This window comes from Ictidomys tridecemlineatus, chromosome 1 (genome assembly GCF_052094955.1).
Source record: "Ictidomys tridecemlineatus isolate mIctTri1 chromosome 1, mIctTri1.hap1, whole genome shotgun sequence".
NCBI classification, from domain to species: Eukaryota; Metazoa; Chordata; class Mammalia; order Rodentia; family Sciuridae; genus Ictidomys; species Ictidomys tridecemlineatus.
The window spans coordinates 243,365,290-243,387,670 of NC_135477.1; the positions used below are offsets into that span (position 1 = coordinate 243,365,290).

General features: G+C 40.2%; 1 protein-coding gene across 2 annotated transcripts in view; it reads left to right on the top strand.

The window, feature by feature from the left end:
- Window positions 1–20,958, top strand: part of Spef2 (sperm flagellar 2) — a 170,560-nt gene extending 149,602 nt beyond the window's left edge. For both annotated transcript variants that reach the window (XM_005325639.4, XM_040272637.2), the window contains exons 33-39: window positions 2,636–2,742; window positions 3,437–3,619; window positions 8,938–9,030; window positions 11,882–12,061; window positions 16,857–17,105; window positions 17,297–17,419; window positions 20,809–20,958. In XM_005325639.4, the coding sequence (XP_005325696.2) occupies window positions 2,636–2,742; window positions 3,437–3,619; window positions 8,938–9,030; window positions 11,882–12,061; window positions 16,857–17,105; window positions 17,297–17,419; window positions 20,809–20,898 (1,025 nt within the window). In that variant the 3' untranslated portion in view covers window positions 20,899–20,958. The remainder of the gene's footprint in view (window positions 1–2,635; window positions 2,743–3,436; window positions 3,620–8,937; window positions 9,031–11,881; window positions 12,062–16,856; window positions 17,106–17,296; window positions 17,420–20,808) is intronic.
- The last annotated feature ends 1,423 nt before the right edge of the window (window positions 20,959–22,381 follow it).

Below are 22,381 nucleotides of genomic sequence, written 5' to 3' on the forward strand. Positions count from 1 at the left end.
AGGAAACACACTAACTCAACAAGTTCATCTGTATAATATTTCAGCAAAACCCAGGTGTCTCAATTGTCTATGGTTTTTGTCCTCCCTTCTAGATTTCAGAATATTCGAAAACTGACCTGGGATTTTGTGAATTCTATTTACTCCCACAAGTACCCAAACGTTCTGATGCTAGTTGACTTGGTGCTGGCCCTGCCTGCAAGCTCAGCTGAAGCAGAACGTGGCTTTCATCAAATGAGACGTACCAAGTCACATATGCATGCTGAAATCGATGCTGAGAGTATGACAGATATCCTGATCATTCAGTTGAATTCTCCAGACATCAACAATTTTGACCCTAGGAAAGCTATCCATTTATGGAATACAAAAACACCGTCTTCAGCCAGTGACATGGGGCCTAATTCCGATTGCTCATCACACTCAGAAAGCCAAGATGAAAGTGATGAGTCGAGTGACAATGTTGACTTCTGTCATTGACCATATTAAACAAATATAAAAATCAAATGGTAAAAATCTAAAAGTACGAAAGTAACTTAGTCTCCACCTTAAACACAAAAGACCTTTGTCATCTTCCAAACACACAAGCAAAAATTTGAAAACTGGTTTTCCTGGAACTTTCTAACTTTACTTCTGGGTTCACATGTTCTTTTGAATTCTTTGGATGGGGCTGCCTGCTTCCAAGCAATGCTGTTCTTTTGACATCATTTTCCTGAAAGTTCTCTCTAAGGATCATCAGAGGGATTGTGGTCTTCTTCACTTAGGCCTGTACACAGTTAACTATTTTTCCTGGATAATTCTGAGAACAACATTAGGTAACTAACATAAAGGCAAATTGAAAGAAATGTTCTTTTTAAATCTATGAACAAAATTTGGAAATTCATCTGTTGTTGTATGAGGTATGAAAATCATATCACTACACGCCTTACCTAATTGGCTAAATATTATGAGGTCAAATATTAAAATAATTTTCACATTTTACACCAAGACCCCCAAATAAATAATTCTTATGTCCATATGAAAGCATTGTCTAACAGCACTGTTTCCCCATAGCCTTTAGAGACAGTGGAAATACATTGTACACTTACCAGAATTTTTAAGTACTTTGGCTTTCTTAATGATTTCAATAGTTGTTATTTACAGTTTCTTCTTGAGGAATATAACAAATTTATTTCTAACTCACATAAAAACTGATGTGGTATCATATAAAGCTTCACTGAAAATCCTACTAACCTAGGAATAAGTCCTCAACTCTATGAAACTGAATACTCGCGTGTGATCACAAAGAATACAGAATCTATTTCTGAACAACCTCTGGATGGCCGGTTATATCAAAGAAATAAAAAGGTCCACTTTTGCTCCCCAGAATAATTACCTTGCAATCTTGAAATTGTATATTTGACTTGAACCACTGACATTTTAAAGGGATGATTGCATTTCCCTCAGAGGTTAAAGGAAATAATAAACTTCATGTGGACTTTTAAAAATGCTAAAATCACGGATGTAAAAGAGAAATTTTGGGAATCTACTTCTATGTTTCACTCTTTTTTATTCCTAAACAAAGAATGGCTGTTGACGTGGAACCTAAAAGATACCTGGATACGTGTTAGGAGACTCTGCTGGGTCTAGAAGGTACCTCTGCTGCATGGGTTAGGAGACTTTCTCTTACAGCAGCTTTTATTTTATTTTCCTAGTTCTTTTTTTAATGCATGTGCATGCAGTTTAAAATGAGAAACACAAAATTAGACATTTTTTTTTAGATAAGGCAAAGTAGATCCATGTATAAGAGCAAAGATTTGAAAGTTTGTGATAGTTTATGAAATATTTGAAAATGTCGAGTCAATTAGATTATTAAATTAGAACTTTCTATCTAGTTATGTAACAATTCAAATCTCCCTACATTTACAAAAGCAAATAAACAAATTCTGAGTGAAGAAAAATACAAAGATCAATGTGTTACCTTAATTATAGTGGTGATCTGCATACATTTGAAACAACTATATCTCATGTTTACCAAAATTACTCTTGTGCCCTACTGCATATAGAAAAACTTAGAGTAATGTTTGTAAAAATTCAATCTATTCTGAGCAGAAAACTCAAAGATGACTATAAATTAAAACATACATAGTTTCACTACTTTGCTTAATTGGAATGAATTATTATTAGGCAAAAAAAAGACATTTTCACTCAGGAAACAATAATAGAAGAGGTCAGGGAAATTATTATTATAATTATTATTATTATATTCTCAGATAGACTTTTTGTTTCTCTAAAGATTTCAGTGCTGAATAATATTTTAAAATTGATTATATAGCCAGGCTCAGTGGCACATATCTATAATCCCAAAGGCTTGGGAGGCTGAGACAGTAGGAACTGAAGTTCAAGGCCAACCCCAGTAACTTAGAGAAGTCCTAAGCAATTTCGTGAGACCCTGTCTCAAAATGAAATACAAAATGGGCTGGGGATGTATCTCAGTAGTAAAGAGTGCCTGGGTTAAATTCCTAGTACCAAAATCAAAAAAGAAAAAGAAAGAAAGAAAGAAAATGATTAAATAAATTCCCATTATTTTTTCTACTTTAGGAAAAGAAAAAAATCCTTACCACATAATACAAATGACAAAATATTTTTCATTCTATTGTAGGCATAATAGGAAATAAGGCATTTACTGACATTCTGCTTGATGTGGTGACCCTGAACCTTGGAACAAACAATTTCCCTATTGGATGGATGCACCTCACCCAACCTGAAGTAAGCTTCCATTTTGTTCCAGCTTCAAAGGTTTTCATATTATTCTTATTTAAGTGATGAGTCACGAGTTCTAAAATAACCTGTACTTACACAGTGTCTGGCATTTAGCAGGCGATGAATGAAATCTGAATGAATGAACAGATGAATAGGCTTGAAACCAAGACACATAGCATGTGCATACTCAGTATTTGAAGAATGTTAATGATCATACAGTCAGTAAGGTTCAATCAAGAAGCTTCTATTACTACCAGATGTCATGACCCTAACTAGTCATAGTAGATGATTCTGCAGTCCTAACTTTTCATCATAATCTTTTCCCTAAAAATATCTCAGAAAACAAAAGTTTTGATTAAGCCACCATGTGGGCTGCAGAGCCCTTGCCCAGGCACAGCTACAATCTTTTCCCAGCCTCTGTGCATGGGTAAAAAGTTAACTGGAGTCCCATATAAAGTGGTTGTGGAAGAGTAAGCAAAAACCATGGATGTCAAGGAAGCAAAAAGTGAAACACTTTCTAGGTACTGCCTGGTGTGGATTTGTTCAGAGAACAAAAGGGAACTGAAGTCAGAACTGGCTCTTTTACCAGTATAAAATTCTATCTCTTTTATCTGAATCTTAACTCTGGAAGCCTGAGCTGGTAGAGCCTCAAGGTAAGAGTCATAAAAATATTCTAATGACATTTCCTGTTTTCTTTCAGCTGCAGGAGTTAACATCTTTATTGGTAGTGAACTCAGAGTTCGTGGACTGGCGGAAATTCCTGTTGGTAACAGCAATGCCTTGGCCCATCCCCTTGGAAGAGGAACTCCTGGAGACCCTGCAGAGGTTCAAAGCTGTAGATGAGGCTCAGAAAGGAACCATCACTTTCGAGCAGTACATGCAGGTTGCTACCAGACCTGGTGGACTGGGAATACTACAATACTTTTGGCCTAAGAAGTGTCTTATTCAGTGATGTCACATCACAGGTCTCAGGCCAGTGTTTTACTCCTTGACTGTCCACGTCTAGGGAGCATAGGAAAAGTGTCAAAACCCCAGGTGGAATTATGGCTTCCATCTCCAGGGAAAGCATCTTAAAAAATCAGAACTTGCTAAAGAACTAAAGGTTCAGAAAGAAGTCTGGTGAGAATATATTTGACAGACTGAGTATAAAATGTCTGTGGGATATGTAGGCAAAAATAGCCAATCTGATATGGCAGGTCCAGAAGGGATGGCAAGTCATTCCTATGAAGGTGGTTGGTGAAGTTATGAATGAATGAGATCACCCAAGGAAAGTGATATGTAGTCCCATTGCACAACGCCTTCCCATTGTTCTTGGCAAGTTGAACACAACTGGTGACCTCCACCAAGACAGTGTTGGTTGAATAAGTAGAGAAGCCAAATTTGCAGAGGGTTGAGGAAATGAATGTCTTTAGGAAGATAGAGAGATGTTCAAGTCATTAAACCAGGTGTATGAAAATGCAACCTAGTTTTGAAAAGTTTAAAAAAGAAAAGTGAAATTCTGTAACTGATAGTGACCCGAGTTACAAATTTTTCCTCTACAGCTTGAATTCATCCCGTTGCTTATCATTTCAGGTTACTGGTAGACAAATAAAGAAAGAAATGATCACAAGGTGCTAATTCTGAAACGGGGTCATAGTCTCAAGGTGCCCGTATCTCACAGGTGTTTCCATTGAAAGAGCTCATCCCTTCCTGCTTTTCTTCTCTTTCCAGTTAATTGGTGGCATGCTTTTTTTGTCGTTTGTTTTTAAATTTTAAGATAGCCCTGAGATCTCCGTGCTCAGATAGGTAAGCCAGAGGAAATAGCACTTGAAACCCATGGAGGTTCATCAAGGTGGAGCAAGACAGGTGTTTGGCTGATAGGACTCTGGTATATTTGTCATTGTCATTGTACAAGACTTAATATTTATTAGGGTGATTTTGTTTGAAGATGAAAACAGAAAAGCAAAACTTTCTATAGATGGCTTAAGGTCGTAAAGTGGGCACTCATGAAAACCTTTAATATTTTCAGCAATGTGTTAATTAACACAGGATATCAATTTGAACATCCTTTTGTACAAACATGAAAAGAAGAAAGGGTGTTGGCAATTTTTACCAAAGTGCTGAGCCCAAACCAGAAAGATCCTCTACCAAAGGTGTGAATTTCTTAGAGAAAGTTGGATGTTGCCTTTAGTAGAAACTCAGAAACACATACTTGAATGCAACCTGTATTTTGAGAAGAGCTGATTTCTGAGCTCTGCCCTCTCCCCTTCCCCTCTTAGTTTCTACTCCTTAAAATTCCCAGGACACCAGTGCCATTTGGTGAGGCACACTTGACATTTCAGTTTGACTTTCCAGTTCTCACAAGCCAGAGAGAGAGAAAGACAGAGAGAGAGAGAGAATAAAAAATGTGGTTTCATGGAAAAAATCAAAACAGCATCTAGGATGAAATTTTATAAAATCTGGTGAAAATGCCACACGGAAACAGTAAGAAGTATAACTACATCACCAAGTTGAAGTTTTCTGGGAGAAAATGTTTGTTTACTGTGTTTTCTATTCTCTCTCTCTCTCTCTCTCTCTCTCTCTCTCTCTCTCTCTCTCTCTCTCTCTCTCACACACACACACACACACACACACACACACACACACACACCTTTTGACAAATTGCAAGTTCAGAACAGTCACATAAGAGTGTCTTGTTTCTCCCTTCCAAAATGGAAAGAGCCCAGCCTTTGTGGTCATTGTGGTCATTCAGGCCTTGCCTCTGAGCCCAGAGTGATGAGCAGAGAGGCCTGTTTGCCCTTTGCTCCTGGCCTGCTGCCGGCTCACGTGCTTGCACTCTGCAGCTATGTAGTGGAATTCTCTGATTTTGAAATACAGATCATCTTCTACGGGTGAGAACACATGTTTATATAGGCTTAACTAGTCAGATGTTGTAGGATCCAAATAGCACTACTTCTTTAAGGAAAAGTGAAGGGGAAAAAAAAACTAAAATTCTTTGGCCAGGTTTTAACAAGAAGGTACAAAGAATATTTCCATATTTTAGAGAGAAATCACCTAATAATTCAGTGAGGCAGGATGCAGTTAATTGAACCTTGATTGTAAATTTAAACCTCTTATGGTATAAGTTCACATTTAACATTTCAGGTTGCTATAATTTTTATGAAAGTTTTTTTTTTTTAGAAAACAAGATTTTTTTTTTTCCTTTCTGACATTGGTCCTTTGTATTTAAAGTACTTTGAAATGATTTCCTAATTTGCAAACTATCATATGCTGGAGAAGACGAAAACAAATGAATCTTGGGTTTAAGAACTATGGGAAAATCCTGTGCATTGAAGCAATAAATATGGAACTGATCATTGGTTGAGTAATGAGGAAAAAATCAGGGATTTTACCTCTGCTTTTTTTTTTGCCCCTGTAACTTCTTTTAATTTTTCCTCTTTATTACTGGAAATTTGGAAATTTGATTATTATGTTCCGTCCTATGGTTTTCTTTATGTCCCTTCTTCTTGGAGCTCATTGAGCTTCTTGAATCTATGGGTTTGTAATTTTTGTCAAATTTGGAAAATATTTTTCCAAATATTTTCCCACTCTACCCCCAATTCTCAAAGCCATTCACATATTTGTTTATTAGACTATCTGATATTGTCCCACAGATCACTGATGCTTGATTGATTTTTTAAAGTCTTTTTTTCTCTTGATGATTTATTCTGTATTCATTTTCTATTTCTGTGTCTTCAAGTTCACGGAAGAGTCAAGTTTGCTGTTAATAAAGACTAGCATATTTTTCATCTTATATATTGTATGTAAAAGTTCAAGTTGTATATTTTTTAATATTTCAATGATATCTGTATTTTTCTTTACCTTCTGAAATAGAATAGCTTTTCTAAATTACTGTTCTATATATAGAATTGCTGTTTAACATCCTTGTCTGTTCATTCTGTCATCTGTTCTCATTTCTGTGTTGGTGTTTTTCCTGGCTGTGGGTAATACTTTCTGTCTTTTTGTATGCCTAGTGATTTCATATTAGATGCAAGGTGCTGTGAGTCTTATATTTTTGAGTATCCAACTTTGTTTTTCATTATGACTGTAGTACACGAAGTAGTATTACTTTGAATCAGTTTCATCCTTTCAAGGTCACAACAGGGATTGTGGAGGTGAGTTCAGAATAGACTTTACTGTAGGCAATGCCCGCTTGGGGCTCAATGTCCTGTATATTAGAAGGACTTTCTACTTTGGCTGGTGGTAACGTGAACTAATCCCAGATCTGTGTGTCTTGGGAGTTACTGAGCTTACTACTTTGCAGTGGTTCTTTCTCCAACCTCTGATATTCTCCCCCCACACATGCAGACCAGCCCTCAATCTACCTTGAGAAAACTCTTTTGTACATCTACAGAGCTCTCTCACTTTGTGTGCAGCCCCAAAATTCTGCCCTTCTTTGGCCTCCCTCAACCCAAAACCTGTCTTCTGAATTCAGGAAGGACACCAGGCCTCAGATGCTCCTCCTGGCAGTATATAGGCTGGAACAATAGTGGCATCCTCATTTATCTTTCTTCTTTCAGGAATGACTCTTGTGTTATCCATGGCTGAAGGTCTAAAATATACTAAATATGTTGTCCATTTTTCTTATTTAAGGCAGGACAGTGACTCTGCCCTTTATTACTCCATCATATTCAGAAGTGTAAGTCTCACCTATGTTCTTCTTGGCTCCATTCTCCCATAGAGTGGTCCATTCTTCCACAGAGCAGTCACTGGGCAGGGATCTCCTCCTGGTTGGTGCAGAAGCATCTTACATTTAAAGCTTGAGCCCATGCTGGACCTTAGGCTTTTTCTGGCTCTGCTCCCTCACAGGCTCCCACAGAGTCAGCATCTCTTTGTTCCAAAAAGAAAAGAAAATCCAGTTCTCACCTCTACAGATGATCCAATGCCATCATATCATTAAAACACAATTGATTCTAGGAAGGAAAGAAGGGGGGAAGGAACGGAGGGAGGGAGGAAGGTAGGGAGGGAGGGAGGGAGAAGGAAAAAAAGAAGAAAGGAAGGAAGGCACAAAATATAGGCGTGAGTCAGGTTAAGCCATCCAGTAGCTCATGGCCATAGTCAGTGTTGAGAATAGGTTGGTTGTCACTCTGGAAGACAGTAAGGGAGCAAGAACCAAGAACAAGATAGTTATACACATGAAATGTTTACCAGATATAAAAATTAAATTGGCAAGATATTTTCTTTGAATGCAACCATTTTATGCTTGTTCAGTAGCAGACATGAATGTCGTCCCCTAAAGGAATGAACTAAGTGCCAGTGGTGGGGCATAAGCAAGTCAGATTGTTCAGAGAGCTCAAGGAGAACTCTCTGAGAAAGTATGATCGAGCCAGGTCTGGAAAGATGTGTAGCCTTTCCTGGGAGAAGGAGGACAGATAGAAGTGATGTAAGGTAAGAAGGACAATGTGACCAAAAGAATGAGGGTAGAAAATGGTTCTGAGCAGAGAGTGACAGGGCAGTATGCATGTTTTGAGAAAATCATTATGTTGCATTATAAATGCTGAAATAAGTAAGAAAGAGACTGGGAACAAACCAGCTTGAGTTACTGAGTGGCCCCTGGCAGAGATAATGGAGTCTGCCAGAGTAACAGTGGGGATGGAGAGAAGGGAAAGATGGCAGAGGGCTTGCCAAATTGGAACCAAGGGAGTGGGTGGCTCTTGTCAGATACTGATTGGAAGAGACGTGTCGTTGAAAGAGGACACTGAGATCGAAGTCAGCTGTCAAGTCATTCCAAAAGGTTTTCCAATGTCAACAGCACATATAGCAGCATGCAAGGCTCTGCAGACTGACAGGAGGTGAGCAGCACGTGGCATGTGAGCTGCTGTTATGGGAACACAGACCCCCCCAAATCCAGCAGGTGCAAGTTTAACCTTTCCAGTAATGACCCCCTAGTTTTATTGTGTGCTCCAACAGCGAGAGCACCCCTCCTCTGTGGACTTGCACTTGTAGACTACATGTGTGTTAATGTTATGCACAACATCAAATAAGTAACGATGAAAGCAACAAAAGAATGAGACAGAAAGAAATGTAAAGGCAAGTTTCAGGACTTTCTCTCACACCCGGCCATGGTTTCGGCACCGTGCTTTGGAGACCACTGTGACTCTAGAGACTGGAACAAGACTGGTTTGAGCTCAGCCTTGAAGAGCCATTATACCTTAATGATGGTCACTTGTACTTTTTGTGTAGGCTGGTCTATGGTTTACCGGAGATGAAGACGTAAAAATTCCAGAAAATCCTCTTGAACCCCTGCCATTTAATCGACTGGAACATTTGATAGAGGTAATTATTGAGATTTTTTTGTTTTTAAATCAGCATTATAGCACTGATCATTTATTTTCTTCAGGTTCCTCCACTTGGGGAATTTGTTTTGGATTCCACCCTTTCTCCCCAGTTTCTTTGCTGTATCTCCCAAAGGCTGACTTTAATGCTAAGAAGACAGCATAGAGAAGCTCTAGAGGAGGAGGCCGGGCACAACATCTGAGAGTCCTGCTGTTTTCTGGACAATTTCCATGGCCTCTCAGGATTAGAAATCTGTCAAATAAGCTCCATTGTTACTCAATATGTCTTTCTTTAAATTGCCTTTCAATTCCCAAATCTGTAGGATAAGATTCTATCATTTTAACAGCATACGCTCTTTGTCTATTTCTCTTTGGTTTTGTCTAACATCATATGATGTTGCCGTGGAGCCCATCAGAGCTGGCTGCCCTCTATGTTGTTCTCGATAATAACATCATTATTAGCCTGTATCTCCAAAGCAACAAGAGAAAGCAGGACCTTAAAACCTGAAAGTCACTCACTCTGACTTCAGTGTAGATTTTTAAAATATAAAAATATACTGAACATGATCATTTCAGTAAGATGTGAGAAAAATTGAGTGGTAGATTTAGATGTCAGAGCAAACTCTGTATAATATGTTAACTGCTCAATCTCTAGGAAGCCATTAGTTCAAAATTACAGAACAAAATCAAACATTATGACCTTGAAGTGAGTAATTCCTTTCCATTGGATTTGTATTTTTCGAGCACATCTGCTAATGGTATCCAGGAGAGCAGGTTAGAGAAAGGGGGACAGGAGGTATCCAAAAAAAAAGTCCAAGATTCAAAAAATCCTTAGTGTTTTCCTGAGGAAAGGTGCTCTAATTTTGCTATATTAAAATCCACGAGTTGTTGCCTTATTCTCATCTCCTCAGGTCTGTCCATGTGACAGCACATAACATGTCTCATTCCTCTAGACTGATTAATATTTGTTACAGCCAGGCCCTTCATTCTCACACATTCAAATCTCCTCTCTCTGCTCATCACTCGTAGTACCTCTTTCTGTGATCTGTTTTTTCCCAAGGTCTCCATAATCACTATAAAATTTACTTCATTTGCATTGTTAATTCATGACTGCCTGCCTTCCCGTCAAGAATGTCAACTTCTCAAGAGCTGGCATCTTTATCTTCTTGCTTCTGGTTTAATTTCAAACACCTAGAAAATTCCATAGCTAGCACATTAAGGTGTCAGTATTTGCTGAGTGTGAAACATTGTGTTATTGTTTTGTGCTACATATACATTACCATACAATTAGCTACCTAAAATAATACCCATTTATTATTTTATAGCTCTGCATATCAAAAGTCCAGACATGGTGTAAGTGGGCTCTCTGCTCAGGTTCCCACAAAGCTGAAATTAGGGTGTTGTCTGGAGTTGCAGTATCACCCACAGCCAATAATAAGGCTGGATCCAACATTGGCTTCCCAGATGGATTGTTGACAGGATTCAGATCCATGCAGTTGTGGGACTGAGACCTTCAGCCCCTACAGACTACCATTTATTCCCTGCCACCTTGCCAATTCCATGAAATGGCCGTTTTCTTCTTCATGGACAGGAGGAGAGCATCCCTCTGGTTTCTAATTTTCCCCTGAATAAAAGAACATGTAGATTCCACTGATCTTTAAGATTCTTTTTTGTTTTGTAAATAACAGAGTTTATGCATTTTCCTACCAAAATTATTTAATTTATATTTGTATGGATAACATAAAATTTCAGAAATTCTTTTCCAAACTTACCTTCATGTATGTCTAATTAAATTTGCTCATAGTTGTAAGGGCTGTTGGTTACAGAGAATAGCAAAAGAGAAATATCCTCTGGATCTAGTAACCTCTCAAAGTGTGGGTCAGGACCAGTAACATCAGAATTATCTGGGGACTTTCTAGACATGCAAAACCTAAGGTAGCTCCAGAACCCTGTGCTTAATCTGAATGTTTAGTTAAAAAAGATTCTCCAGTTCACTAAGTACATAGTTGAGCAGAGTTGGAAATGGAAGCCAGTAGGATTTCCCAATAAGGTTGTGCCTAAGTGTGGTCTGTATGTCCCAGCTCTGAAGGCCCCGGAGGATATTAGGCTCCAAGCACTGACTCCCCATGCTGTCAAATGCACAAGACACTGGATGGATGAATGTCAGCTTAGTCATTCAGAGAGAAAGGCACCTAACAAATCAGCATTCAGGGCATATCATACCGTCTCCCTGGATGTGAATCCACGTTGGAAGAACTCACTTAAGGCTAGTAGGTTGAGGGACAAGTTCAGAGCAGAAAAACCAGTTTAAAGGCCTAAATGGCATCATTCTCTTTCCAATATCTTTTCCACACAGGGAGAGATGGACCAGAAGTCTCATATTTAGGGTCAAGACCCAATTTGTTTGGATGATTCAGAGGACAGACAGTGGGTCCTTCTTGCAGCCTCTTCTCTCTCTCTCTCTCTCTCTCTCTCTCTCTCTCTCTATATATATATATATATATATATATATATATATATATATATATACACACACACACATATACATATAATACATATTATATAAAATATATATTACATGTATATACATTATATATATAATTATTGCATTATCCTGAGTATGTTAATACAAATTAATTAGCACACAATTGTCTTCGACATTAGAATTCAGAATCCTGCTTTTCAACTTTTTTCTACTGAGAATGCTATTCAGTTAATACCACTCATTACTAATTCAGTCCTCAGAAACTTCGCTCCAATGCTCCTGCAGGGATTCTTCGCTGCCCTGACGACCTGCTCACTCCCAGAGTGCACCCATTTTGTCTTTGATTGAAATTCTTTTTGTGTGACAGTTTTTCTTTAGGCTGTTTGCTGACTCTGAGGAGAGCCCACCCCAGCTCGACTACACTCAGATGCTGCTCTATTTTGCGTGCCACCCAGACTCTGTGGAAGGGGTCTACAGGGCCCTCAGTGTGGCGGTGGGGACCCACATCTTCCCACTGGTTGAAACTCCCATGATGGCTGCAGAAAAGGTAATCACATTTCAGAAATGGGCTAACTCTGGGCTCTGGAGGGGTTTGCAGAAGATCCTAAACCATTCAACAGGTACTCGGTTCTGGCTGTTTTCCATATTTCCCCCAGTTCCTGACATAATGCTTGACACATAGTGGGTCTTCAACAAGGATGTTCTCAGTTGCATGAAGAACTGGAGACCCCAGTTCTATCAAATACTTTTGTGGTAGAATCAAAATCCACTCAAAGTTTCTTGTTAGAATTGAAGTTTGCTCTGGAAAGGACAGTGTTTATTTTGCATGTAGTGCTGACCCTGAGACGCGAAAAAGAAGACGACTTCAACCCCAATCTGTTTGTCCTGCTCTATGGAAACTGTATATGAAGCAGGTTCAGGCCTTAGTGCTCCCACACATATGTGACTGTTGACAGTATTTTGGGCCAAAGCCAGACCACCTGAAGTCTGCAGGCAGTTTGTCTCACCCTCACCAGACGAAGCTTAATATCAAGATGCCACACAGACGCCCCTTCAGATTTCTTAGGGATGGACCCTGCCTTGCTTTTAGGTGGCAAAACCTCAGGGCAGGCACTAAATAACGCATTCTGAGGTGCCCATTTGCACTGAGTGGCTTTTGGTTCTTCTGTTCTTTGGGGGACAGAGCTGAGGCCGTCCTGATGGGATGCTCGTTTCTATTCTGGGATATTTAGTTAGTCTAGACTGGACAGCAAAAGAGGCAAGCAAAGAGACCCAGTAATTCAGGCAGGTCTCTGTTTATCCATTGAGTCCTGCTATTCAATTATTCCCACCTGAAGTCGGGGACAACTTATAACCCATTTTGTGTCCTCCAAAGTAGCTTCATAAGAGTCAGTGTTCTCTTAATGTCTGGGAACCAGTCTGTCAATGAAGGAGGGGAGAGGGGAGAGTGCAAGAAATGGGGTACAGTCTGCAGGGCACAGAGGAGGAGGGAACGAATCCGGGGCAGGCAGAGGCAATAGTGAGATCCAGGCTACTGGTTTGAGCTGAAAAGATCTGGGGAAAGGAAGCTGTGGTAGAGCTGTTGCCACAGCAACAGACAAACACCTCCGTGGGTGGCAGCCAGGCCAGCTAGCACTGAGGTGCTGAGTCCCTGAGTCACTCCTTCAATTTATGCTAGTGCCTCATCCAGGAAACAGCTCCCCTTGAGTGCTGCTCTCAGGAGCTCTTAAAATCCAAGGACACAGAACAGCTGCTATACCACAGAGACCAAATGTGGGTGTGCAGATGGGGAAGGGACAAGGGCTGGCACCTCAAGTCTCTCTCACAGCCTTTCCTGCTTGTTCCTGACTTGGAATGAACCCTAGGAGCTTTTGAAACACAGGAGCTACCCGCCTCCCCCATTCTTGTTCACCCCTGGTCCTCACCATCTTGTCTCCAATTATGCTATTCCATTTCTGAGCCCTTTCCAACTGTGTTCCGGTTTCCTGGGCAACCTCCTCCCAGGAGGCCATAAGGAGCCTGCTCGGAAATAACAACTACAGCAGATCTGTGTTTGCTCCCAAGACATTCAATCAGTCTCTGCTTTTGCTTTCTGCATAAACAACTGGAAATCTCCCCCCACGTTTCATGCTTCCTTGGTCCATCTCTGCAGCTCATGCTGATTTCATTAATGCGGCTCAGACATGTTTAAAAACTATGGCTTCTTGGGGAATTTCAAAGAAGCTCAGGATCAAGGCATTCATCAGTAATGCACTAGTCCTGGTGAATCTTTAAATAAGTGACATTTGGGGAAAATGGTCCGTTTTCTGCAACCTGTGTGGCATGGGGTGGGTCCTGATATTTGAATTTAGTAAATTCTGAACTCGTACCTCCCACAAAGCACAAGTTTTGTAAAAGCAACTTGGCAAGAGTATTTTGAGGCCCTCAGGTTCAAAGGGCATAAATTTCTATTTTATTCATTCCTTTGATGCTTTGCCCACCTTTGTTCTCAGAACTGGCCTCATTTTCTGCCTCCTGAGATGTGAGACTGAGCTGATTGCCTGAGTGACACATGGCCAGGAAGGTGTGCAGGCACCGTTCCAGGGACACACTTGGGAGAAGTCCTTGAGGCCTATCTCTGAGACTTAGCCAAGTGTGACACAGTGCTGGACAGCGTCACCTTTCCCCTGCTTCGAGAATAATGGGAGTCTCATAGTGTTTTTGATGCTACACATAATCACTCATTCAAAACACTGGTTTTCATCCAGCTGCCATGACTGGCTTTGTTCCTACACCCACATTCAAAATGGCTCTTTCTGTCTCTGTGGAGAAACCCTTTTCTTTACGGTCTCCGGCACCTCCAGGATGCTGAACTGGCTCCTTTGGTCTGACCTAGATCTCTGTCCTTTCCCATCCTTCCACTGAGGCACTAGACTTGTTCTGTCTGATTCCCAGAGAGGAAAAACAGCAAAATTTAAAAAAAAAAAAATCCTCTGACATTAATAAGTTTGGGATTCTTCACTCAAATATGTCATCTTTTTACATTTTTACCTTTTGGATTAAAAATTCATATATTTCATAATGCTTATATCAGACCATTAAAAAACAAATCCCTCCCTAAATATGGAAATAGTTCAAAACCGGCCAGGTTTGGTGGTTGTTTGTTTTGGCATTGCCTGCTCATCTAACAGATGAGCCCTTTACTTTGGCTTTATCTTCTCCACACAGCACCCATGCTACATTCTGAGTAGAAAATTTCCCATTTTCCATTCCTTCAATAAGATGTTTCACATCCTCTGTTTATTTTCTAGACGGAATATTCTGTTGCCCTAAGAAATTATTGGTGGGTAATCAATGCCATGATCTCCAAGATTCCTGAGTAGAGAGACTAAAGCCAGGGTCACTTTCTTGCCATGTAGCATTTTCAATTGTTTAACTGGAGAAGAGGTTGAAGTGCACATATACGGGTGTATATAGAATTCCAAAATCTCCACTGGTAGAGTCCTCCTATTATTTTTTTTTAAAGAGAGAGTGAAGAGAGAGAGAGAGAGAGAGAGAGAGAGAGAGAGAGAGAGAGAGAGAATATTTTAAAATTTATTTTTTAGTTTTTCGCAGACACAACATCTTTGTATGTGGTGCTGAGGATCCAACCCGGGCCGCACGCATGCCAGGCAAGCGCGCTACCGCTTGAGCCACATCCCCAGCCCTCTCCTATTATTTTTAAGAGTCAATTAAATTCTGCTTTTGCTTTCTGCATAAACAACTGTAAATCTTCCCCCATGTTTCATCCTTCCTTGGTCTATCTCTGTAGCTCAAGCTGACTTACCAAATAATACAGAACCCCCCCCCCCACTAAAGCCAGGTGACCACCCAGAGCTAAAGCAAATGCAGCCTGTCTTCATCGCACTTCCCATAGTGCCTCCAAAATCCCTTCTGGCCACAGATGAGCACCAGAGGCTTGATTTTATGACATGTCATAATTCTTATATGCAGAACACTTACATTTGGAAAGAATTTGTATAATCTATGCACTTAATACTTCTAAGGAGTTAAATATTTACTAACATTGGAACCCTCCTAAATAAACACATTTTTCTTTCTTAGGAAATCAGAATTCAGGGATTCTCCGACATCTGGCCAACCAATATCCCAAAATACCCATTTCCCTGTGGTAAATGATCATAATTAGAAAACATGCATATTCTCTCTCTCTCTCTCTCTCTCTCTCTCTCTCTCTTTTTCTCTCTCTCTCTCTCTCTCACACACACACACACACACACACACATATGTATGAATAGATGTTTATTATAGAGAATTCAAAAATTATAAAACAAAGGAAAAAATAAATAGCCCTTTCTACTCCCCAGAGGTAATCACTTTTAACACTATAAAGTATCTATGCCCTTTATTTTTATTAATGAGGATAGATACATAAGAAAAGGGGTACCTAGTGTATTTATTATGTTGGTTTTGGGGGTTTTTTCTACTTATTCTACCATGAGTTGGGATTGTGTGTGTGTGTGTGTGTTACAAGGTATTCTTATAAAACATAATTTTCATGGCAGCATAGTATTCAATTACAGAAATGTGGATTATTGTGCCATTTCCCCATTTTTTGGAATCATAGGCTTTCTATTTTTCCTGATATACTGAATGATTATCCATATTCAAAAGTATTTGGGCCCATGAATATTTATTCAGAATCAATTCCTATATTTATAATTATAGAGCCAATGTACAGAAATATTTTTCAGGCTTTTGATATGTTAGAAATTACTTTGGAAGTAATTTATTCTTTGCAAGAATCAAAATGTGATGTCTGAGTTCACAGCTGTTAGCCAAGTTTCAAAGAACAGCAGTAAAAAAAAAAAAAAATTCCAACTTTATCTTCAACATGTTTTCTATGTTGCCTGCTAAGTGTTAGGTTGGGTTACCCTCCCAGTATCCAAAGAAATGTTCCTGAAGCTCCTAGAATCTGTCAAGCTTGAGAAATTAATTTGCCATAACCTCAACTGCAATAAGTTCAAAAACAAATCCTGTTAAAATTCTATACTCATGTCAAGAGTCTCTCACCACTTACCCTAACTTATCTCAGTGTTCATACCTGGCAATGCAGTAAGAACAGGGTAGATGGGGATGGTTAAGACAGCCCCACCCTGAGGCCTCTGACCACTACAAGCAAAATGGTCTAGGGTTTTGACGTGATTTTTGATGCAGCCGGTGCGTTCTCTTCCCCACTTTGTTTGCTCTGTGGTAGGCCCTCACTCCCCTGCCTCAGTGTGTGAGGAGCTGGTGTTTTCCACACCTCTGTGCTGCTGGCAGGCGTCAGTCTGAGCTCACACCCTCCTCGTTGAATTCGGCAGACCTCCTTCTCTACCGACGTGAGCCACACTGAGGAATTTCCTGAACCCGAGGACAACGTCCCACAAGACGAAAGTGAACTCAAGGAGGAAAGAGAGGAAGGGGAGCCAAAGCCAGAAGAAACCCCTGAAAATATCAACACTGAGAAGATCTCCCTGGAAACACTACTGAAGGTCTTCCGGGGAGGAAATGAAGTACAGGACACTCACCGATTTGCCACTCACCTGAAGACAGAGAACATTTATGCAGAGGTTGGTTACATTTGTTTTGTGAAAGAAGAACCCATATGTGAGGGGAGTTGCCCTCAATTTCAAGCACATTTTTTATTCTGAAAACATATCTTGTATAAAAGTTATAGTAATTTCCATTTGTACATAAAAGCATTCTTTAATATCTGTGGTAACGTTAAGCTAATTAAATTCATTTCTGTTTTTCCTTAAAGAGCTTCATACAAACATTTCAGGACCTAGGTGCCAAGAACCTGGAGCCAATTGAAGTTTCCGTTCTCTTAAAACACCCTTTTGTTCAGGACCTGATTTCGAATTATTCAGACTATAAAATTCCCGTGAGTATGACCCAAAGTTATCCTAATTCTAGTGGGCTCAGGCTCAGGGCATGCTGGGCATTCTAATGTGGGCTAGCAGGAAGGAGAAGAAGCTGAACAAGGCTAAGAGGACAGCCTCCAATAGCCACTGGGCCCGAGGCTCATGCGCAGTTGAGGCAATCTCTGTATTTGGGGTCTGCTTCATCATTAGCACAGTGCTACCTTAGGTCTACAACCAAGGCTGAGGGTTGGTAACAGTTACAGCTGGTGGACCATCAGGGTTCTGGGTCACTCTATTCACGTAGTGAAGCTGCACACTAATAGAAGAGTATGAAGAATAGGATCCCTCCTGCCAAAGAGAGCTAACCAAGACCATGGTCTTCAGCCAAGTGCTGACATATTCTTCATATTTAAATCACGGTATTCAGTGTGTGTGTAATAGAAATGATAGTGCATACAGCAGGTCGGATACCAATTCCATCAGGAAACAGTGTGCAAGTTGGGGAGGCTAACCACGAAACCCAGAGAAAATGGGATAGCTCAGTGGAAGAAAGGAAGACTAGCCACTCAGAGATCACACTGTGACCAAGCACATCTCACCACACAGGCCAAAGGTACGCCCACTGGAGCTAGGCCCAGGTCTTTGACAGCAAGGGCTCAAGGGGCACAGACTGACACCAACCACTCTCAGAGTGCAAGGTGCTATGTCCTCTCACATACCAGTTTTAATCAGCATGAAGTTCTCTATTTGACTCCTACTAGTTATTTATTGGGCTTGCTGAGCTTAAGATAAAAGCACTTTCACTTCGGTAAACACAGGTGGTCGAAGAAACATTTTCTCCTGACTTTTCAGAAATAGTCTATTATCTTTTGAAGAAGCCCAGCAATTAAACTATCCAGGCTTAAATATCTTTGTACCCAAATTTATTTTCCCTGAAGGGCTGATCCACTTTTGTTGGTTTGTTTGGTAGTGCTGGGAGTGGAACCCAGAGCCTTGTGCATGCTAGGCAAGCAATCTACCATTGAGCTATACCCCCAGTCTGCTGGTTCCCTTTAATATTAAATTTTATCATCTGTATTAGTACTCATTGAAGTTGATTTCTAACAAACCAGGAGTTTTCAAGACACTAGGCACACCCAGGAGTGAAATATAATTACAGAATTTAAGAACTCAGCTCTGAAGTCCTAAAGCCATGGGCTAGAATCGCTCATCCACTGCTATCTAATCTGATTTTACATCTCCTCCCTAATCTTGACTATCTCATTTTAAATGTGGAAAACAGCCATTCCTATTCAAAAGGCGTTGGTGAGGATAAGTTACACCATGCATGTAGTTCTTGGCATGGCATCTGGCATGTGAAAAATGCTACATAAATGGTGGCTATTTGCATCATTGATACTGAGCAGCTACTACTGAGACCAGTAGTATACCCTTTCATGGGAGAGAAAAATGAGTACCAAACTTAGCTGCTGTTCTCAAGCACATTCCACTTATTTTTACATTCAGGAATTACAAGAGAATGATGTTTAAAGTAAACAAAATACAAAATTATAGGAATTCAAAACATGACTTATTTGTATGCTAGAAGCATGGAGGGAATCTACCCAGGATAAACTGCATCTTAAAAGATGGCCAGGGTTTTGGAAAGTGGTGCAGGAAGATAGGGAGCCCGCATGGATTTTGGTATTGGGATAGGGAGTTGCACAGCATGCTAGGTGGAAGGGAGGCCAGGGCCAGGGCATGAGAGAAGGAGTGGGAAGAACAGGGTCTGATCCCTTGAAGGGCCACCCAGATATCCAGATATCAGTGACCCCACTGAATTAGTAAAATCAGGCCAGATTGCAAAGAATCCCAGGGATTGAGATTTGATCTGAAAAGCAACGGAGCATGAATAGGCTTCTGAGCAGGGGTGTGTGGTATGATATTGATTTCTTCACACATATTTCTTCTCTTAACCATATCATGTCATTTTGTCATATAATATAAGATGGGCTTCATAGGCCCATCATTTAGCTTATCGATAAATCACTGAGGCTGAACTCAAACCTTTGATCCTCCTGCCTCAGCCTCCTAAATTGCTGGGATTACATGCATATGCCACTGGGCCTGGCTCAGTTGCTCCAACTTTTGCTTTCTTTTACATCTCCTCCCTGTAACTTCATGGAAGGTTCCAAATGGGAGGATGGGAAACAGAAAACTGTCTCAACATATGATTGTGAATCAACAAGCATGGTGTCAATGACCTGAAAAGCCTAAAATTTGATATTTAACAAAAAAGAGTCCCTTTCCAGTAAGGTACTCTATTTTCATTCTTGCAAAGAAAGAAAGAAAAGAAGAAGGAAAGGGAAGGGAAGGGAAAGGAAGGGAAGGAGGGAGGGAGAAAAGAGAGAGAGAGAAAAAAAAAAGTTGAAGACTCAGGGACAGTCATACTTGTCCTGTTGGGTCTCTTGCTCCAGATATCCATGTACAAGTAAGTAGATCACATTTTTAAAATGAACTTTAACCACAGTGATGTTATTTGAAGATGGTTCAAGATAAGCAAAGCAAAAGCTCGAGTGTGGTTTTTCAGGTTAAAATGTTTGCTGTTCTAAACAGTGGGAAGTGAAGGTTGTTTCCTATCTGCTGTGTTTACAAGGTCTGTATTTAGAAGCAGCAACATTTTTAAATACATATAAGAAAAAATTTGAGTGTGTGTAATTATGATGATAAACTTTAACTTTTGCTCCTATTGTAAGGTGAACTGGCTTTGAACTTACGAAAATGGGCTCTGGAACCACACACATGAAGTGTGTGACCTTGGGCAAGCGACCTCAAGAGGTCTTCTTTGAATACTATGTTTATAATAACTAATGCTAACCTTATTAAGTTAGTTTGAGAAGAAATGAGCTAGTGTGTGGTTATCTGATACTCCATAGCATGGGGAAAATCAGACACTCGAGACATATTTAAACCAGGCTTGGCTAAATTTATAGCTGAAATCAGGGGCCATAATTGTTAGTAGCAGTAGATGAAAGGCAGAGCATTCTGTCCCTGGCATAGAAAAGCCGTCTGCTGCTCTAAAACTCTACAAATCTGTAGAAATTATTAATTTGGCATTACAATCTTCTTTTAATAAATGATGAATACTCTCTCTCTCTCTCATTCTTTATAGAAAAATAGTCTTTTTGACTTGCCCATTACAGGCCAGAGTTTGCATAATTACTTTCACAAATGTTATGCAATCTAAGATGACAAGTCCATTATTAGATGAGAAAAGTGGGGTTTCCAAGGAAACAACTAGTCAGTTGCAGGGTACGAATCAAACCAAACAAAGAACAACTTACTGTTAATTGCCACCATATATTAGGTGAACATTCACCCTAAATTCTTCATTAATATTTGTAACTTTACTTTGAATGTTTTCTCTTAGGATATTAAAATGATTTTCCAAAGAAGTGAGCACATACAAGGAAGTAATGGAGAAAGATCACCTTCAAGACTTACAGAGGAAAAGAAATGAAGAAAGAAGAGTGTGATTTTTTAATTATTTGGCAATGAATCTTCCCAAAATCAAATGTGACCATGGAGTCTGTCGTGTATGTTTTCATTGGTAGACATGACCCCTGCCAGTTGATAAAGAGGGCCTGAAAGAGGGAACTTGCTCAACTCAAGGAATCTTCTATCCTAAACCTGCAAGGCAAAGAGCAAAAATCCAATGTAAGCAAGGGTGTATTTTGGAATGATTCTGAAAATAGGAAGCACTAGAAATAATATATTAGAAAAAAATAACACAGAGACATCAGGAGTGCTCCCTCTGAGAAGTATTTACATTAAGCAAATATAATGAAAAGTTCCCCCAAATTACACATCAGGGCAGAACCACTCTGTGCATGTTACATTTCTTGCTCCATGTGATGTAAAACCTCAAGGTTCATCCCAGTAACCAAGGAGATGGCTGCATTATCTAACGCCTAGTACAGCCATGCTCCTATCATCTCTTCATAATTATTTCTCCATTGAATGTTTCTCTCCAGTTGTACCTGCGAAAATGTATCATTTTGCTTGATAAATCAGAGACATTCAATGAGACTTATTTCGAGAAAGTGTCTTAGAAAAATGCTGGGCTTCTATGACACCCTTTCCTGGGCTGCTCCCTCTGAGGGTCTTTTGGTGGATCCTCCTCTTCCACTCAACCTCCAAATGCTGCAGGGTCCCAGGAGTCAGCCAAAGCCAGTCTCTGCGTCTCATCCATTTCCACTATTATTATAGAGGCTGTTATAGGCTTATATTCCTGAAATTTCTATTCTCACTTTCCTCCAAAATCTAAACTTCCCCACCTTGATACCCGTCTGATTGCCACATGGATGGCTAGAAGTCACGTCACACTCAACATGCCTGAGGCAGAAATCTCAATTTTCCTCTCCCTCAGACCTACTGTCCTCTACATTCTTCCCTATTTCAGGTAAATCTGACCTCCTTTTGTTCAGACCAAGGACCTCGAAGTCATTCTGGACTTCTTTCTCTCTCTCTCTCATCCTACCTCCAGTCCATCAGCAGATAATGTAGCACATGCCCTCAGAAAAATGCTCCTATGGTCTGATCTCCCCTAGTCCCATCACAAGGAGGCTGGGCCAAGCCACTGTCATTTCTTACCTGGATTATTGCAGCAGCAGCCCCCTACCCTGTCAACCCTCTTCTTGCTTTGCTCCCCCTACAGCCTGTTCTCCCCACAGCGGCCAGAGGGAGCCTTTGACCAGGCAAGTCAGGCCATGCCCTCCTTCTGCTCCAACTTTCTACTGGCAACTTGTCGTCTCACAGAGTCCAGCCCAAGTCCTAATCTTGACCTTACCCCCTGCTAACTCTCTGATCACATGCATCTGCTCTTCTTCCCCTTTCTCACTCTACTTAAACAATGAACCCACCTTGTGATCCCGGAGCACACTGACCACACTTCTGCCTCAGGGCCTTTGCCCTTGCTATTCTCTCTGTTTGGAATGACTTTT